Here is an 18865-nt window from a genome sequence, read left to right as displayed (position 1 = left end):
TGGAGTGATCTTCACTGAAGTTAAAAAACCATAGTTACTGTAATGAGGATGACATCTCTCTCTCTCCAGCACGGGAGACTGAGCCCTGGATGCTCTATCACTGAGCTATACTCTGGCCCACATAGGATCTTGCTAGGTTACCCTGTATCGGGAATTACATGTGTGTGCCACCATCCTCAGCTGGTTTTTTTCTGCTTTCTTTTAAAAATGTCTTGGCTGGGAGTGTGGTTCAGTGGTAGGGAATGTGTGAAGCCCTGGGTTCAATCCTAAATGCCAAAAAAGTAAAAAAGATAAAACTTTATTTTTTTCATTTATTTTTCTTACCACTTCAAAGAATATTCTTCTACTTTTAAGTAGTAAGAAAACAAAGTTATTGTGCTTAAAAACAGAGAACAAGTGGGGGACAGAACAGTCTCTGTAAGGTCATTCGAAGGAGGTACAACCCAGAGGCTCTCCGTCCCCCTAACTCTGACTCCAAGGGGCCCCACACTGAGGCAAGCCCTCCTGACCTCAAATCCGATGACATTTACACCCCATTCAATAACCACTAAGTTCAACTTAACACACCACGTGTCTTCACATCTTGATGACAAGCTGCCTTAGCGCTGCTTTCTCAGAGCGTCATTTAATTTCCGTGGTGAATGTGGGTTCTAAAGCCTCTGCTCCTCCAATCCCAGCACACTGCAGCAGTGGTGCTGATGTGAGGATCCTGCAGTGCAAATCCACTGGGACCAGCCCAGAAGGCTTCCTGCTCCATGTGCACACTGCTAGACTGGTGCAGGACCGTCAGGTCTGCAGAGTTCTGAAGGGCAGTGACTGAGCCCCAGTACTGCTGCTCACAGGCAAGTGAGAACTAAGGATGGTGCTTCTACAATGGGCACAAAACAAAACTCATCTTTAGTCCTATGATGATACACACTTCGATCAGAAAATATTCCAGGTGACCTTGCACATCTCCTCCCTCAATTAGTGAAAATAAACAAGATGTAAAATGTCAAGTTTTTAAATATTAAAAACTTGTTAGGCAAGATAGCGGGGCTCAGGCTAATTTTTAAAACAACACCAGCTTTAGAGGCAGATAATTATTTGTTATAACCTGACCCTCAGCATTAAGTACAACAGAATTCTTATGAAGAAGCTTTTTCAGAAGAAGCTTTTTCTGCTTGCTCTGAGTAGGAAAAATCTCCGAAAACCACAGCCTGGTTTCTAAAGCCAGCAATAAGATTCAAAGTATTTCACAGATGTTAATTAGAAACCCTAATTATTAACTTCGCATCTTGTATGCTATGATTCTTCCATTCAAAACAATAAATTTTCAGTCTACATTCCAATGCCAGTCATACTTTTGTATTTTACTGGGAAGACTTTACTGTTTAGAAACTAGTCTCCACATCAGAAATAGATTTGGTCCAAGAATGAAGCCAGTCAAAATAGGTGATGATAGTTTTTTACTAAGTTTTATTCAGGTTCATTTTATATACTCAAAGCAGACAAGAGAAGAGGTTATAGCCATGTCTCAAATGCACACCTGAGCAATCTGATTAATAATTACTGGAGTTTTCCTCTTAGCATAGTGTCTAGAATGTTTGTCAGGGTGAGGGATATGGCAGTAGGAACAAACAAGCAAATTTGTAAAAAATGCAAAGGCCCAAAAGTCAACATTAGACTTTTTGCTGTTCCACTCAAAGAAACCAAATGTGAAGTTAGGAGACTCAGCCCTTCTGAGCTCCTTTACAAGCGGAGAACTTAAACATTGACTTGGACCTGTGCACGAAGGCTCAGTCAGCTCCACTACTGACAGAGGAATCTTGTTACTTCCCTCACGGGCCATCCCAGTATAGGTAAGTTTTTGTCACCACCCCCCAAGATATTTTTCCATTCTATGCTTCAAGAATCCATCATTATTTATCAATGTAAATCCCTTCTTGGATAAGCTGAATGTTTTCAATACAGATCTGAGGAGATCTGTAATACTGCTATGCTAACAACGCTTCCTTTATGTTATGGTTTGATGTTAAAGAATATTACTAAATACTCTTTTGATCAACTATTACTCCATATTAAATATTTTGCTTAATAAAAAAGTGACAGAATACAAACATTTATGAAAGGATTTTTTTGAAAAAAGCTAAAACCCCTAAGAAGTCTATTTGAAAAAGAAGTTTCCTTTTATAAATCCTCCTAATTCCTGGCCATCAAACACTTTCTTACAAATTTTTTAAAGGTGAAAATGTTTTGATGTCCTCACGTGCTAAAGGACTGCCCTGGGAACCGCAGACATACACATCTTACTTTAGAGATTAACGCTACTGACATCAACAGCAACACAGAGCCGCCAGGAGACAGCCACTTTCTCTGTGCCTGGGATTTCTACTCCTGCATCCTAGGAGTTCTTCCTTTGTTTCCCATCACTGTACTTGAAAAAGGACATGCTGGCACAGCATTCATCTGCAATCAAGCACAGTATAAAGACATGGCTGGCTTACATCTCTGGAGAACGTCCTTCAAGTTACTCTCCATCGCATCTCCACACTTGGGAAGAGTGTGCTCACTTGTCTCACAGATCATATTCTTCAGATTTTCAAGAACTCGCATTTCTCGGAGACCACGCTTTTCCTATAAAAAGAAAGTAAATGTCTAATGTGTATAGTATATTTAAAATCTTAGTAATAATTTTCTGACATTTTCACCCAGGTTTTGGTCCTTATGATACTACTACTGAAATTTACACGGCCTTCTTCTAATTTGGCAGTCAATGGGGGTCACAACCTGAAGGCATTTTTAAAATCATGAAATGCTCCAAAAGTTGCAAAATAAGCAATATTTTATAGCAATGCTTAGAAATTGAAACAGGAAAAATTAACAGAAGAGACTGAGATTGCTACATATTTCACTAGAAAAAAAGGTACCTTTGATCTAATTTTCAATTTCATTTTGTTGTTCTTATGATGCCTCCATTGTCATGTGTCCTATTTTTTTCCCTCTCAAAATAAAAATGGATGGTAAAAATCATGATATATAGATACTTCTCACTTGGGCGCGGTGGTACCTGCCTGTAACCCCAGCACTCAGGAGACTGAGTTGGGAGGACTTCCTCGAGTTCAAGGTAAGACGGGACTACATAGCGAGTCTAGGACCAGTCTACACAGCAAGACCCTGTCAAAATAGAGCAGGGTGCTATATAGACACTTCCCTAAACAGAACGAAATGAACGGTGAAGGCTAAAGACTGTTGGAATTAGAACGACCCGCTTGCAGGGTCGGTCTTGTCTGGGGGCTGAGCACTTGATCAGTAATCAGTTCCCTACACTGGTATAAAACTTTCCATAAACTGTAAAAGTGGCTCACTGTGCTCAAACTGTTGGTACAAGTAACATGGTTAATGCTGAACACCTCTTTCCTCTTGGGAGTATGGAATTTTGGTACACTAGGCAGAGGAAGCCCAAAGAGAAACCCTGGACTCCCCTGGGCAGATCGTACTTTACGTGTTGTTACAATTGGTTGCTCTGGGAATTGAAAGCATCCTGTGTGACTGCACTGGGAGAGGACTCTGGAAGCTTCTGCCTGGTTTCTTCTCTCCAGGAACCTTTTCCCTTTTTGATTTTGCTCTCTATCTCTTTTTTGTCATAATAAGGCATAGCCACAATATAACCATATGATGAGTCCTGTAAGCTCCCCTAGTGAATGACTGAACCTGGAGTGGTCTGGGGACCCTGTCATATGCCTGTCCACAAAGTAGAGCCTAACTACCCTCCCTACCCAACTTGAGTGGACTAGACTTGTTGACTTGCTTCCAAAAAATAGGCCAGGGAAAGGGAAAGACACTTATCTCCACAGTGGAGAAATCTAGCAAGTGTTACCTCAACCAAGCAGTGCAGATGCGAGTGGAATCGTGTCACCAGTTTGAACCCTGATGTGATATGACAAGAAGGGTACTTTGCCTAAGAAGTTTTCCTCCTCACAACTCATGAGCCCAGTCTAATTGTGAGAAAAATATCAGAGAAACCTAGAACAGGAGGCATTCTACAGGATACCTGGACAGCACTCAAGACTGCTAGGGTCAAGAAAAACAAGGAGAGATGAGGAACTATCACAGACCAAAGACAACTAGGGAGACAAGATAATTAAATGGAAGGCAGTTCCCCGGGTTCAGTCCTGAAACAGAAAGATTATAATGAAAAAACTAGTGAAATCCAAATAGTCTGGTATTTCATTAACAGGAATATGGCAATGCCGGTTTCTTAGGTTTTACAAATGTGGCACAGTGATGTAAAACATTAATAATAGGAGAAATTGGGTGAGGGGTACATAGAATTCTCTGTACTATCTCTGCAATTTTTCTGTAAATCCAAAATTAATACAAAACAAGTTCATTATGGAGGTGTGGCCAGGGTTTGGCTTGGTTCAGATACCTGCCTCCCAAGGATCTCCAGTACTTAAAAAAAAAAAAAAAAAAAAAAAAAAGAGGAGGTACAAAAAATAACCATACAAAAAGCAAGCCAGGAGTGGTGGTGCATACCTGTAATCCTACCACTTGGGAAGACTGCCCAGAGTTTGAGGACAAACTCCGCTACACCGTTAAGTTTAAGACCAACCTGAACTACACAGTGAGACTCTAACTCAAAAAGGGGAGGGAGTAAATACAATGGTAAGAAAAGTTAGGCTTTTGTTTTGGGCCATTCAATGACGTGGCTGCGTGGCTAGTTTATTTTGATAATTTTTCCTTAACAAAAAATTAAAAACTTACACAAAGTCAAGAATACTACAATGGATCCCCATGTATTTATCTCCAAGCTCAACAATTCTCTACTCATGATTGATTCTGTTCCCTATATAAACATCCCACTCATCTCAAGATTTTCAGGCAAACTGTAATTTCCCTGTAACTATTTCAACACATCTTTACAAAATAAAGCTTACTCCTAGAATCTTCCTCTCTCATATACAGTCAACAATAATTCTGTAATACTGTTAAATATCCAGGTAAGAAAAATAAGTATCAAAGTAGTATTCCCATTCCTTCAAATGTCTTGCTTTTATCCCTCTGACTGAGCCAAAATTTAAATAAGACTCATACACTGAAACTAGTTAATATGTTTAAGTCCTTTTTAGTCTACAGATTTCTCCTGTTATATCTTTTCCTTGCAATTTGTTGAAATAAAGTGAGTCACTTGTTCTGAACAGTTCCTCAGTTTTTTAATGAATGGATCCCTGTGGTATAATTTAACATATCTCTTTCCTTTTTTGTAAATAAGTAGTCAGAATTTGAGTCTTGATCAGAGTAGGAATTTTGTTTTGTGTTTGCACAAAACTTTCAGAGTACTAAAGGAGTAGAGGAAGTGAGAGGGGTAGGGGAAAGGAAAGAAGAGAAAAGAAAAAATATGAGAAAAGGATAAAATGGAAACAAAGTCTTTGTAAATAGGGAAGGGTAGAGGGGGTAAAGGGAGGGCAGAGGAATAGGAGAAAAATAAGGACCAAGATAACATCATGTAAAGGTACAAGATCCCACTGATGAATGTAACTGTACTGTATCCCTAAAATGTACCAATAAACTCAATAAAATAAAAAGGTGACTACAATGATCCTGGTAATATGTAAATAAAATGATATATAAACAAAGATCCTTTTGAGTAAAGAAAAACAAAACAAAACAAAAAAAACTTTCAGAGGTAGGTTATGCACTCCCACAGGCTGTTAGGAGTAGGCTGTCTTCATTTATTAGCAGGAACACTTCTATAAAAGAGAAACTGCCCTTGTATGAGGAATGCTCACATATAAAAGACAAAGAAAACACTCGATTTTTGTCCTTCATTTGCCAATTTTAAAATACTGAGTTGGTTCACTAGCATTCTCTGCAGGTGATCAGAAGAGCATTTGTGTTTATACGCATCCTGATGGCGCACAGATCTGAAGCTTTCCGTCCACCACAGAGAGTCTCCTCACTGTGCAGACTGGCCCCACTGTGCCTGGTGGGAGCCCGGGCCAGCTCAGCCGGCTGCCATGACCCCAGGCCCAGCCATCCTGCCCTTCTTGGAGGGGGCTGAATTCAGAGACTGAGCGTGAGGCTTCTCACTGCTGCTCTTGGCCACTGTTTCTAACCTTCCAGGAGCAAGGCCAGGAAGTATGTGTGGTGTTTCTTTTTTTTCAAAGAAAAGAAATTACCTTCATCTGTTTCTTCCCATTCTTCAAATCATCAGCACAATTATGCATTTACTTTATCACTGATTTAATCAAATAATATCAATACTAACAACAGCAAAATGATTATTGAAAAGTTTAAGGCATTTTTTTGAAATCATCTTATTTTGAAGGTAACTTACATTAGAAATGTAGTCGAATCACTGTGGTTTTAACACTACTTGGAGTGATTTCTGAGTAACAATGCCAACATCCAGAAACACAGGGTTGCTTCTTTGCATTTTACTTTGTTTTTAAGGATTTAATTTTGTTTTAAATTATATAAAATAGATACATGGCTCTAATTCTCTATCTGTAAAACACATTCAAAGAAATCTAGCTTCTGTCCCTATCATTTATACCCTATTCCCTCTATCATGTTCTCTTTATGTGATTACTTTTTAAAGTGTACCCAGTTTTAAGTATAAGCATATATAGCTGCTTATATAATGTGCTTATATACATGTATATGTAAGAGTATACACATTAATATTTATTAGATATCAGATGTATATATGTAACTGCATTCATTCTTCAGCAGAACCTGATATATAAATGTTTCTTCTATCACTTTATGAATCAAATTCCTAAGCATACACATGTAATAAGTATAATTTTCATATGATCACGTGGTCTATTTGTTCTCTTTGGTATACTTCTGAGAGACATAGATGCTCCTCAACTTCCAATGGGCTTTTATTCTGATAAACTCACAGTAAGTCAAAAATATCCTAAGTCGAAAATGCACTTAGGATACCTACCTTATAGAATATCCCAGCTTAGCCACACAGCACACTGTGGAGTATTGGCAGCTGAGTGGGGCTGCGGCTTCCTGTGTTCCCAGCATGACAAGAGAGGACCAGCCTGCATGTCAGCAGCCCAGGCAAATATCCAAATTCAACACAGTCAAAGGATGGTTTCTACCAACTGTATATTGCTTTTGGTGTTATGAAGGCGAAAAATCCTAAACTGAACCATTCTGAGTTGGAGACTGTATATTTAAAAGTTGGCATTTTTCTTCTTACAGTTATGTTTATACTAATACTTTACCTAATAGCTTTGTATATGCCACCTTGTTTTTGGTCAGTGTTTGCTTCCTACTTTAAGGATATTAATATTAGGTGACCTTTTCTTTCTCTAGCCTTTCCCTATCCCTGAGGATCCAATTGGAAACTGTCCTTTCATTTTCACTTAATATTTATGAGGCAACTAGTGAGGGCATCCTACTTTTCTGACAGTTATATTACATCTCCTTCCACTTCCTCACTTATACCTTCACTGTCAGGACACAGAGGCACTGCATGCCACACTGTCTCTCTTGTATACTATTTAGTGTTAATCCTATAACTAAACACGTATTATGAATCTTGTTAGGAAGCAGTCTTTCCAATCACTTTGGCTATCTGAAACCCACTTGGTGGTGTAACACATTCCTCAGGGAAGGCTCGTGTGAACAACAGTGCCAGTCCAATCCTTATATGACCTAGTGTGTGTGTGCCTGATGGTTCCAGGATCTGATGGCTCATTTGGCTAGGTAAAAATCCCTTCTTACTTCACTATCTTCTAGCACAACACAGATAAATCTGTAAGTGTTGCATTTTCTTTCTCTTATAAAGTGCTTAGCTATTTTATCTGGATGTGCAAAAGTTTTTTTTTTTTTTTTTTTTAACTATAAAGTACTGTGCAATGTTTTACTGGAAAATGTCTCAGCATTGGCTATTCTGGGTCTTCCCAGAAGGTAGTATGTCCCTCAGTAACTTCAATAATACTTTTATTTCAGAAAAGTTTTCTTAACTTTTAAGTTTTTGCATTTGCCCTTTTACACTGCTTTGGCTTTCTTCTTTGGGAGCTCATTATCACAACTATGTTGGATTATCTATACTTGTCAATAAACATTCTTTCCTCTTAAATCCCTCTCTCTTTAGTACTTAACTCTTTCAACTTTAAAACCTTGCCTATTTTCAATTTCACTTAAGGACTGACTATTTTGTTTATTCACTCATGTGTTCTTTCTTTAGTTTTCACTTCTAAAATAATTTACAATTTTTCTTTCTCTTGAATTCTTTCACCTTACTTTTATTTTTTCTATTTATATTTCACACAATCATCTGGATAGTTTTTCTTATTCTAACTTACATCATCTTTTCTTTGGGTCTATAATTTTATGCTCTCTATGCTAATTTAAAAATATTAGGCCATAGTTTTTCAATCTGTTTTTTATGTGTGGTCATCTCTTTACTTCCTTGGGGGACACTATTTTGCTCTTTATTCCTCTAATAAATTTATATGGATTTGACTCCCGCTCAATTTTGGTGGAGTTAGTTTTCCTCTATTTTTGGAGGGGAGGAGTGGTGAAAGCAGCATTTTGAAATTCAGAGTCATCTCTCCTTTTGTTTCTTCAGGTGTAGGTCTGGTCTTCTTAGTCTGTCCAGTGGCCTCTAGCGCTTATTTCCAAGCTGGAGCCTGTGAGGTTCTCTCTAGGTCCTGCTGCTGTTCTCTCACTGTCCCTGCAAGTGCTCCAAATACGCCTGGTGGGAATTTTGAGGACTCTGTCACTCAAGACCTTCTCCTTTCCCTCCACTTCCTTGGGCAGCTGTGATACCACAAAAGCCTTTTAGCTTCAGTGACCTGGGCATCTGCTAATTCGGGGACACCTTATAATCTGGTTTTATTATAGAGATTGTTTGGTTTTGCTGTCCTAGTTGCACTGTCTATTGTCATAGACAGAGCTGAGAAGGAAAAGCAAAACAAAACAAAAACTATGCCACTGCTGCTATCTCTGGATGTCACTGGAATTTGGAAAAATCAAGAACAGGGGAAATGCAAAAGAACAGTCTATTAATTCAAGAACAAAAATAAGGACAGAGAGGGGAGCTCTGCAGCTCCATTCAAGGAAAAGTTCTTATTCTGAGGTCCATGGAGAGGATTTGGGATTCCAGGATCGCCTGGAAATTGCAGTCAAACTAAGCATATTCATGCTTTGTGTGTTTTTCTGGGAGGGAATTTTCAAAGGAAGACATGAGCTACTAAAGTGAAGAATGACTTAAAGGGTTATTCTAGCAGGCAGACTGTTGGTCACCAGTCACAGCAAGTGAGCTAGCAGCCACACCTCTCGGCCCATTAATGACAAGAATTAAAACAGCAAAGATGTGTGATAGTGTTACAAGAGACACAGTAGAGAGAGTCCCTTAAATTTACCATCTGGCATGTGCTTGTTTTTATGCTGATGTATCTGACTGAGGGGTGCTGTTAATACTGATCACAAAAGGAAGAATATAAACTAACATTTGTTTATTTATAGCTGTATATTATTTCTGGGATGGAAATTTTCAGAATAAAGCTTTGTACTAATAAAGCTTAAGATTCTGATGTGTAATACCCCAGAAAATTATACATATGGATAATTTCTCCTGATTTGAAATTAATAACAAGTGCTCATTTAATGTGCTTAAAATGTTTGGCAACAAATACTTAAAATGTTAGCAATTATTAATAATATTGCTATAGTTACTATAGTATTTATACTAAAGATGTAACTAATAGTATTAGAGAGGAAATGAGAGGTTGATTATAATTTAAAATTAAAACTAGCCAGTCCCTCAAGATTTAAAACCATACTATAAAAAAATATATACACACACACACACACACACGCACACACACACACATACATACTTGTTACCTACTAGATGGTACAATTACTCCAATAGTATGATGTTTTTTTACCTTGACATTTAATAACCTGACAGTTTCTATACTAACTGAAAATGAAAGACCAGGATATCAAGTGAAATTCTAGTTTGTGCTGCCTTTTAAATAATTTTCTCTTGAATCAAGTTAACCCACAATTGAACTCATTAACACAATCTCTCCCAACTCCTATGTACTGTACTTAGTTAACACTCTTTTGGTCTCTAATTTTAAACAACTTTTTCTTTATTTTTTTCTAGTAACTATTTTTCTCAGCTCAAACATTATCCCTTCTATGAAAATTTCTGTTAAACTCTGTAAGATGTAGTTTCCCCTCTTCTTATTCTCAAGTATTTTATGCCTACGTTATCATAATAATTAAAGCAATGATTACTTACATGTGCTTCTTCTGGTAAACTTTGTGAGTTTGTAATTGCAAACTTTCTAGCAGTAAGAATTATTTATTTTTACATATCTTTTGATATATGTAAAATATTTCTGTATCCATTCTCTTCTTTCTTGCTACTGAGAGTCAAATTTTATCTGGAGTAGTAACAGGCCCTTAACAGAGACTGTGAGCTGTTTCCTACTTGCCTTCCACTTCACTATGTAAAATGCAGATATAAGGACTGGAGAGACCAAAGCTTCTCTTCAAGCATGAGAGCAACATGCTGGGCAAAGAAATGGAAAAGCTGGAAGACAAAGTTGACAGGGAAGAGCCACTGTACCAGCCCCAGGCTGTCTAAGTCTGATCTCTGGGTACAATGCAGGAAAAATAAGGCCTTCTAAAAGTTCTAGGCATCTGTTACTACTAAATGAACTCATTCCTACTGACTTACTGTACCTGGGTATCCAATAACTATTCAATAAAGCACTGAAGTTTGCTACAAATTACATATGGAACTATGCAGGACTATCTACTCTACAAGCATTTTTATAAATAATTGCTAACTAACATGTCTCTCTTCTACGCCACACGAGAAAGGCCATGACATTGACTCTTGGCTAGAAAGATAAGCACACAGAGACAAAGCCTCTAACTCAGTGATGTTACATTGTGGATACTACTGAAGGACCCTATCTTGAAAGGCAGATTCCTTTTGAATCTCCATTTATACAGTTCATTGGAATTGTGGAAAAACTATAAAGTCAGGAGAAAAATTAGCAGGTGCAAGGCCCTAGATTCAATCCCTGGCACAACAAAACAATAAAATAAGTTAAGAGAAAGACTGTCAACTGTCTTGAAATACTCATGAAAACAAAAAGCTTACAACATCCTACAAACAGTACTTCAATAATTTAAGAAATGCTGCCACCATGTGGCACTTCTCTCTTCTTTGTCAAAATTTTATTTAAAAAAAGGATAACTGTTGCTATATACATTAAATCTTTTAAATGCATAAATCACTTCAGTTTTAAATACTAGCCAGTTTTTCTTAACATGAACTACATTTAAATGGCATGGAGATGAAACTTCTAGGAGGTACTGACAGCTCTGCTCCGCTGCCCTTCCCTGTCCAGCCAGGCCACAGTGGGCAAAGACCACTTTTATTAAAAACAGGATATCACTATCTGGGCCAACACAAACAAGAAGTGTAATCAATGCAAATATACATGATGTGACCAAAAACTACAGTCAACTTTACATACAAAATTTTAAAAAGCATTATAGTAAAAGACACATTGCTATTAATCCCCCCCTCAAAATAGTCCTCTTGCTTTGAACACACCTATCCCATCCTTCTTGCCACTTCCTGAAGCAGTTATAGACATCCTCTCTCCTGTCTTTAGTGGCTTTGTGGCTATCTCCATGTTCTGAATGGATGAAAAGCATTTATGGCGATTTTTGTCAAAGAAAAGCATTAATTACTGTGTCCTCAACCACCTTGTTAACTGGATCTGCCACCGTTCCACTTCAGGCTCTTCCTCAGACTCAAAATGACCATGAAAGGTAAATGCTGTGAATGAGTTCAGGACACTGACACAGCTACAACAGTGAAAATAAAGATATGAACGAGGACTTCCTTGCAGGACTTCTTCACAAAGTGGCAAGATGATGGAGTAAGTGTGTTCAAAGTGTGAACTATTTTGAGGAAAATTAATGGCAATGCGTTTTTTACTTTAATTTTTAACATTTGTTGCATTTTTTTCACACCACGTATATTCAAACATGCTACCTCTAAAATGCTTTCAGCTTTTCTCCTACCTGGAGAAGAATGTTAGAGGATGACATGTGGTCAAAGCAGCTGAGCCTGATGTGCAGGAAAACTCCTGTGCTACACTAAATCCTCAGAAAGACCAATTAGTGAGGTCACCATTGAAAGGATCAAATGCTTTTCAAGAAATGCAACTCCACATAAGTGACAAGGTACAATTGAGCCATTCAAAGACTATTCTTCAACGATAGGAACCATTCTTCAAGGAAGTAGAACACCTAGCTTCACGAAGGAAGGGTGTGTCTGTCTCAGTTGCTGATGTAGCTTCAGTCCCTGGCACTATGCCTTACACAAACATTCATGCCTTACATGTTCAACATATTTTGACTCTATATAATAAGCTTACATCTATCATATCCACCTAATGTGAAAATTTTATTATTTGGTAAACATTTTCTAAGGTAATGCTTATGTTACTTTTCTAGGTAATCCCAACTTTCCCTAGAGATATTAAAAACTAAACCCAGCTGGGGATTTAGCTCAGTGGTTCTGCTGCCTGCTTTGCAAGTGCAAGGTCCAGAGTTCGATCCCCGTACCAAATAAATAAATAAATAAAAGTAAACCCAAATGCATTTAAATTTTTGGAATTCTGAATTAATATTTTTATTATTTTTCCCTAAACAGAAATATCTAACACTATATGAGATTTTTAAAATTATGTACCATTAAATCCTCAAACTAAAAAACTGTACATTATATATTATTGTTCTCATTTTAATGAGGAAACTGAATGTTGTAAAGCAAGTGATCATAAGTGGTTGGAGGCGTGCCAAGATTTGAACACAGATTCCTACCCTTCCATATCGCCTCCTCTTCAGGAAGATCTTGGAGGGCTTAGTAGTGCAGAATGCAGGTGATTTTCTCTCAGATACATGTGAACTTTTTCTTGGCATCTTCTCATCCAGTTAAAGGAGGTACTGAATTCCATAAAGCATTCAAAAAAAACACTTTTTTCATTTCCATTCAGGATTCAGTTTCATATGCATAGCCCTTTTACAGTTTATCTTTGGTTCCATCTACATTATTTAAAGAATACCACTAATTAGCTATTTAACTTTTTATTTACTGCTTCCCATCTCTGAGCTCAGTCTCTATGAAGTGGGAGAGCCTGATTAAAGAATCCATCTTAATTTCAAAATTCTATGCTTCTTTTAATATAAATTAAGCAATAGAGGTATATAGAGGTATATTTATAAATGTTGTTTTAATAAAAGCCATTTGGTATTTCAAGTTGACCAGGCTAACAGAAAAGGTGACTTATGAAAAATGGCACTGGATGTGAGAAAAACCCAAGTTTTAATCCACAATGTGTTCTCCTGAATCATATTAAATACCTACATGGTGCCAGCCACTATTTCAGGCATTATGAATACAACTGAGCATATTAAAGACAAGTTCTTACTCTCCTGTCCCTGTATTCTAGCAGTGAAAGGCCCACAAACAAGTAAATAACAAGAACAGCATAGGCAGTTATGAAGGATTATGGAAGGCATAATTCTAAATAGTCCATAAAATCCCCACCCCTAATGCACATACACTCTTCCCAGTTAATTCAATCAAATCCTAATCTAGGTGTCTCTGTGAGGGGATTCTGTTGATGTAATTAAGATCTCAAGGAACGAGGATTTAGCTCAGCAGTTCGGTGGCCTGCCTTGCAAGCGCAAGGACCCGAGTTCAATCCCCGGTACCAAAAAAAAAAAAAAAAAAGATCTCAAATCAGGTGACTTTAACTTTTTTTTTTTTGAGACAGGGTCTCACTGTGTAGTTCAGGCTGGACTTGAACTCACTATGTAGCCCAGGCTGGTCTTGAGCTTACAGCAATCCTCCTGCCTCAGCCTCCCAAGTGCTGGGATTACAAGTATGCACCACCATATTCAGCTTTAGATAAAAGGAAAATCATCTTTAGTGGGCCTGACTCGTAGGTGAGTCTTTAACAGAGACTGGGCTCTCCTGGGTCAGAGAGATATGAAGCATGAGAGAAGTTCCTAGGGAGACTTTCAATTTCTGGCTTTGTACATGGAAAAGGCCAGGCAGGAAGGATTGTGTGTGTCATCTGGGAGCTGAAAGTGGCCCTCATGGTAAGGAACTGAGTCCTGCCACAATCATATGAGTTTGGAAGAGGATCATGTGTTCCAAATGAGAATGACCAACATCCTGATTTTAGTTTTGTGAGACAATGAACTAAGGTCCTACCCACTGTGTGCCTAGATGTCTGACTACAGAACTAATAAATGGGCATTGTTTCAAGCTACTAAATTTGGGGTAGTTACTTGGTATTAAAAAACAAATATGGTGCTGTTTAGCGCATCAGAGACGTGATAAGAGTGCCATGGTGACTGCTCTGAATTAAAAGATCAGAGGACATATTGAACCTGCAATCTAAACGAATAAGATTTAGCTAAGAAAAAAATGGGGGAAGGAACATTTTATAAAGATGGGATAGCTGAGGCAGAGATAACTGTGATGTGACAAAGACACAGGAAGTACAGGTGAAGCATAGTAAGTGCAAGGCTGTGTGTAATACAATATGAAAGACATAAGAAGCCAGTGATCCTGCACTTCAGTTAAGGAGCTGGGTCATACTCTAAGCATGAAGAGAAGCCATGGAAGTAGGGGGTTTAGCAATGGTGCAGTATGATCAGATATATAGGACATTTGGTTACTGTATGGGAAATATTTCACAGAGACTGGGCTGAAGCCAGAGCCCTTGTGGGTGGCTGAAGTAGGGGAAATAAGAAAGGGCTAAGTAGAAAGGTTTAAGGTATGCTGTACAGTATGGTGTGCTTGGTGGTAGTGTGGTTGCTAGTGTGCAAGAAAAGCAGAGTCCACTATAATTCCCACAGTTAAGAACAACGAGGCACAGTGGGAAAACGCTTGCCCAGTACACTCCAAGCCCTAGGTCAATGCCCAATATTGAAAAAGCCTCTATACGCTAAAGGCATATTTACACAACATAGTATAAAGGACCATAACAAGTTTGTACAAAAATTCTCACTTTATTCTCACTAAGGAATCGTAATAATAATCCTTTTACAGCATGTAAAGAATAGTCTCTGGATAATTTCCTTTGAGTCCTAATATTATTCTTATCCCACAGTGATGTCACTAATGATGCAAAACAGCTAACAGTTATCCCTAGGTACCACATGGTATTCTAAGATAATGTACCCTGTCTTGTACACATACTCACATCTTTTATCTTCACAGTCTTGTAAAGTATTAGGCAGTTTTTCAGTTATTCAGTCTGTCTAATCCAGAAACAGGTCCAATGCTACAGTTCTATCTTGTGTACTCTATAGCATGGGATTCCTGTAGTTTTAAGGGTTTAGTAAAAGGTTCCCTGCTTTCAGCATGTTTACACACCCTGCTTGGTCAAAATCTCATTTGAAAATAGAACCTCAGCTTACAGAGAACCATAAAATTGTGCAATACCATTTATCATGTACCTAATGGTAGCTTGAGGGGTGTGATTTAATGCACGATGAATCAATTATACATGAAACAGGATGTCTCACTGCTGGAAAAGCATGCAAGGTAAAGAGTGGCAGGTGGTAAAGCCAGCAAGGAAGGGGCAGATATCAGAAGGATACTCAGACTTTATCTTGTAGCTAGCAAATGCTATAAAAGAATTTTACAAGTGAACATCTGATCACTGGCAGCAGGGTGAAAACTGGATCGACTGAGTTGATAAAGCAGGCATACCAGTCAGAAAGAATGAAGTTCCAACACAAGGTAACACCTAGACACCTTCGGCACTAAACATGGGCCTGAAAAGGGGCTAGAATTGGCAACTGAGGATCTTTTTTAAGTTTCACCGAGTGTCCTAGTGAGTGGTGGTGATTCCTCAAATGAGAAACACACAGAAAATGGGTATAGGAAACTTGGACCCACCGATCCCTAAAGTTCTTCCATCATATTTCATTTCATAGATTAAAAGATTATACAACACACATAAACACCCTAGAGTAGGCACCAGAAAATGAACCTGAGTCTCTTGCTGTCTGGTCTCACTCATTCTATTAAAAATAAATATTTTTATCTTTTCATAATTTTTATTTTATACATTCTATAAATGCACGAAGAGAAATCAGATTTTAAACTAGAGAATTTCTTTTCTGAATAGTAGCACAGTGATACCAGCAGTAATTTACAATTAAGTTTTAGGTACTCACTTCAAATTCTTTTACAAAGTAACGAGTTTCACCTTGAATAACTGGTCTGTGATCCAAAAGCCTTGACTGAATCTCTCCAAGATCTAGAAAAATAAAATGAACTCAGAATTAATCCATGCTAAATGGCATGATCTGTAGCTTGTTTTGCTGCTTCGTCATAAATAGAGGAAGACAGGTTAAAATTCAGTTATAGACCATGGATTAGGAGACGAATATATAAATTAGCACTACTTTTGAGAGCAATTTGGCAATATTTAATAAAACTAAAGATATACCACTATATACCCAACATTTTCATGTCTAGATATGTAACCTAAAAAAAACTTTGCACAAAAAAGGCATTTGTAAGCCGGGCATGGTGGTGTACACCTGCAATCCCAGCACTCGGGAAGGCTGAGGCAGGAGGATTGCTCTGAGTTTGAGACCAGCCTGGGCTACATAGTGAGTTCCAGGTCAGTCTCAACTACATAGTAAGACCTGCCTCAAAAACATAGTGAGACCCTGTCTCTAAAAATAAAACAAAACAAAGCATATCAGTTACATTTGTAAACATGGGTAAAACTCACAAATATAACACTGAGCAACAAAGAAAAGCAAGTTTCAGTAGGATTAAAGCCATTTACACAAACTTTAAAGACGTGCAAAATGACACTTCCTCATGGAATGACACAGAAGCAATAAAAAACATAAAGAACTGCAGGAAGCTGGGTGTGGTGGCACACACCTGTATCTCAGAGCTCAAGAAGCTGAGGGAGGAGAATCTAAAACATAGTACTGAATTACTTTTTTTTTTTTTTTTTTTTGGAGACACTGTCTTGCTACATAGTCCAGGCTGGCCTTGAATTTAAAGCATTCCTCCTGCCTCAGCCTCCCAAGTGCTGGGATTATAGACATGCACCACCACACCCAGCTGAATTATCTTTTCTTTTTCTTAAGTACTACTTCAAAATTTAAAACCTTTGTACATCAAAGGACACAACAGAATAAAAGATAACCTATGGAGAAGATAAATGCAAATTACTTTTTAAGGGGGGGCATTAAGACTCAGAATGTATAAAGATCTACAACTCAACAATAACAGAAATCCTAATTTTTAAAAAATGAACAAAGGAAAAGAACAGACATAAATGGTCATTAAGTACATGAAAAGGTGCATAATATTGCTAACATCGAGGAAATGCAAATCAAAGCCCAATGAGATGCCACCTCACCCAGTAGGATGGCTACTACCAAAGACAGGAAATAACCAATATTGGGGACGACATACGGAAACTGGAACGACTGGACTGCTGGGAGGAAAGTAAATGGTACAGCCAGTATGACACTTCCTCAAAAAGTTAAAAGAATTACCATATGACCCAGCCTGTTTTTGGCTACATGTATATCTCAGAGTACTGAAAATGGCCTCAAAAAGATATTCGTACATTCAATCCACAGCAGTATCATTCACAATGGTTAAAAGCTGGGAGCTGACAAAAGGTCCACAGATATATGAGCTGATAAGGTGTGGTATGCATACAATAGACTACTATATCCAGTCTTTAAAAAAAGGATGGATCTTCTGACATGCTACTACATGGATGCACACTAAGGATATCTTAAGTTAAAAACGCCAGTCACAAATAGACAGAAACCGTGATTCCATTCGTAGAAGGTACATTTACAGACAGAAATAGGACAGTGATTGTCAAGAGTGGGAAGCAGGAAATGGGGTGTTATTTTTAATAGATTCCAAGTTTCAAATTTTCAAAATGAAAAGCTTTCTGTGGATGGGCAGAGGAAACGATAGCATAGTGTAAATGTACCTAAAGCTGCTGAGTTGTACACTTCAAAAGTTATGATACATTTTGTTGTTTGACCATAATTATAAAACAATTTAAAGCAATACTGCACTAAGACAGCATAAATAATTCTATCCCTAATACCCATTCAACAGTCCCCCAGTCCTGTTGGAACAATTTGAGATATAAGGTCTAAACAGACACAGCCTGTGCTGGGGCTGCCTACAACTCTGAGAGAAGATAAGGCTAAAATGAAAGAGCAGCAACCAAGGTCTACCTCCTTGGCTAGTTCTGAAGGCCTTTACAATCGTGTAGAAAGACGGTGGGATTGAAACTGGGTTCAAGGAACCTGGCGAAGAAAACACTGCAGCATCTGACTGGCAAAGACCTTCCCGCAGGAAGCAGGGGTTGTGGGCTTTGGGACTCACACCTAGTGCAGGTCTGGAGCATCTAGGCTTAACCTTCCTCCTAGCTCAAGGCAGACGGGACAGCAGTGTGAGCAAGTGTGCGGCGCTTGACGGTGTTTCAGGACGCTTTCCTGGAACGACCCAGGAGCGGTCAGGGCCCAAAAGGGCAAAGGGCACGACCCGAAGCCACGCGAGGACGAAGTGACAGCGCCCGGGGGTGGGGAGAAGAAACTGCAAACTCTTTCCGCGGCCAAACTCCGGGCCCCGCGTTCGTCTGAGGGGAGGTTGTACAAAGTAGCCTCGCCCTTCTTTAGGGTCAACAGATTGAGGACAGGACCGGAGGCGGGTCCCCCACTGAGAGAGACTGCAGCCGACTACCAGGGAGCGACGGAAGCAGGCGGCGCCGGACGCCGGGCGCGGAAA

General features: G+C 38.6%; 2 protein-coding genes across 3 annotated transcripts in view; both read right to left on the bottom strand.

Moving 5' to 3' along the window:
* Positions 1 to 2563, bottom strand: part of Txndc5 (thioredoxin domain containing 5) — a 117587-nt gene extending 115024 nt beyond the window's left edge. The window contains exon 1 of the mRNA XM_019207323.1: positions 2487 to 2563. The gene's annotated coding sequence lies outside the window, so the exon portion shown is untranslated. The remainder of the gene's footprint in view (positions 1 to 2486) is intronic.
* Bloc1s5 (biogenesis of lysosomal organelles complex 1 subunit 5) overlaps positions 1 to 18865 on the bottom strand; it is a 34222-nt gene that overhangs the window by 15033 nt on the left and 324 nt on the right. The window contains exons 1-3 of one of the 2 annotated variants that reach the window (XM_010622828.3): positions 16255 to 16332; positions 12877 to 12999; positions 2487 to 2616 (exon numbers count right to left, since the gene is read on the bottom strand). In XM_010622828.3, coding sequence (XP_010621130.1) covers positions 2487 to 2616; positions 12877 to 12975 — 229 coding nt within the window. In that variant the 5' untranslated portion in view covers positions 12976 to 12999; positions 16255 to 16332. Of the gene's footprint in view, positions 1 to 2486; positions 2617 to 12876; positions 13000 to 16254; positions 16338 to 18865 lie in introns of those variants that run through there. The other variant, XM_010622826.3, reaches the window with a different exon arrangement.

The sequence above is a fragment of the Fukomys damarensis genome, unplaced genomic scaffold (assembly GCF_012274545.1).
Source record: "Fukomys damarensis isolate Sample0158 unplaced genomic scaffold, DMR_v1.0_HiC HiC_scaffold_10, whole genome shotgun sequence".
NCBI lineage: Eukaryota > Metazoa > Chordata > Mammalia > Rodentia > Bathyergidae > Fukomys > Fukomys damarensis.
This window is presented reverse-complemented; position numbering and strand designations above follow the sequence as displayed.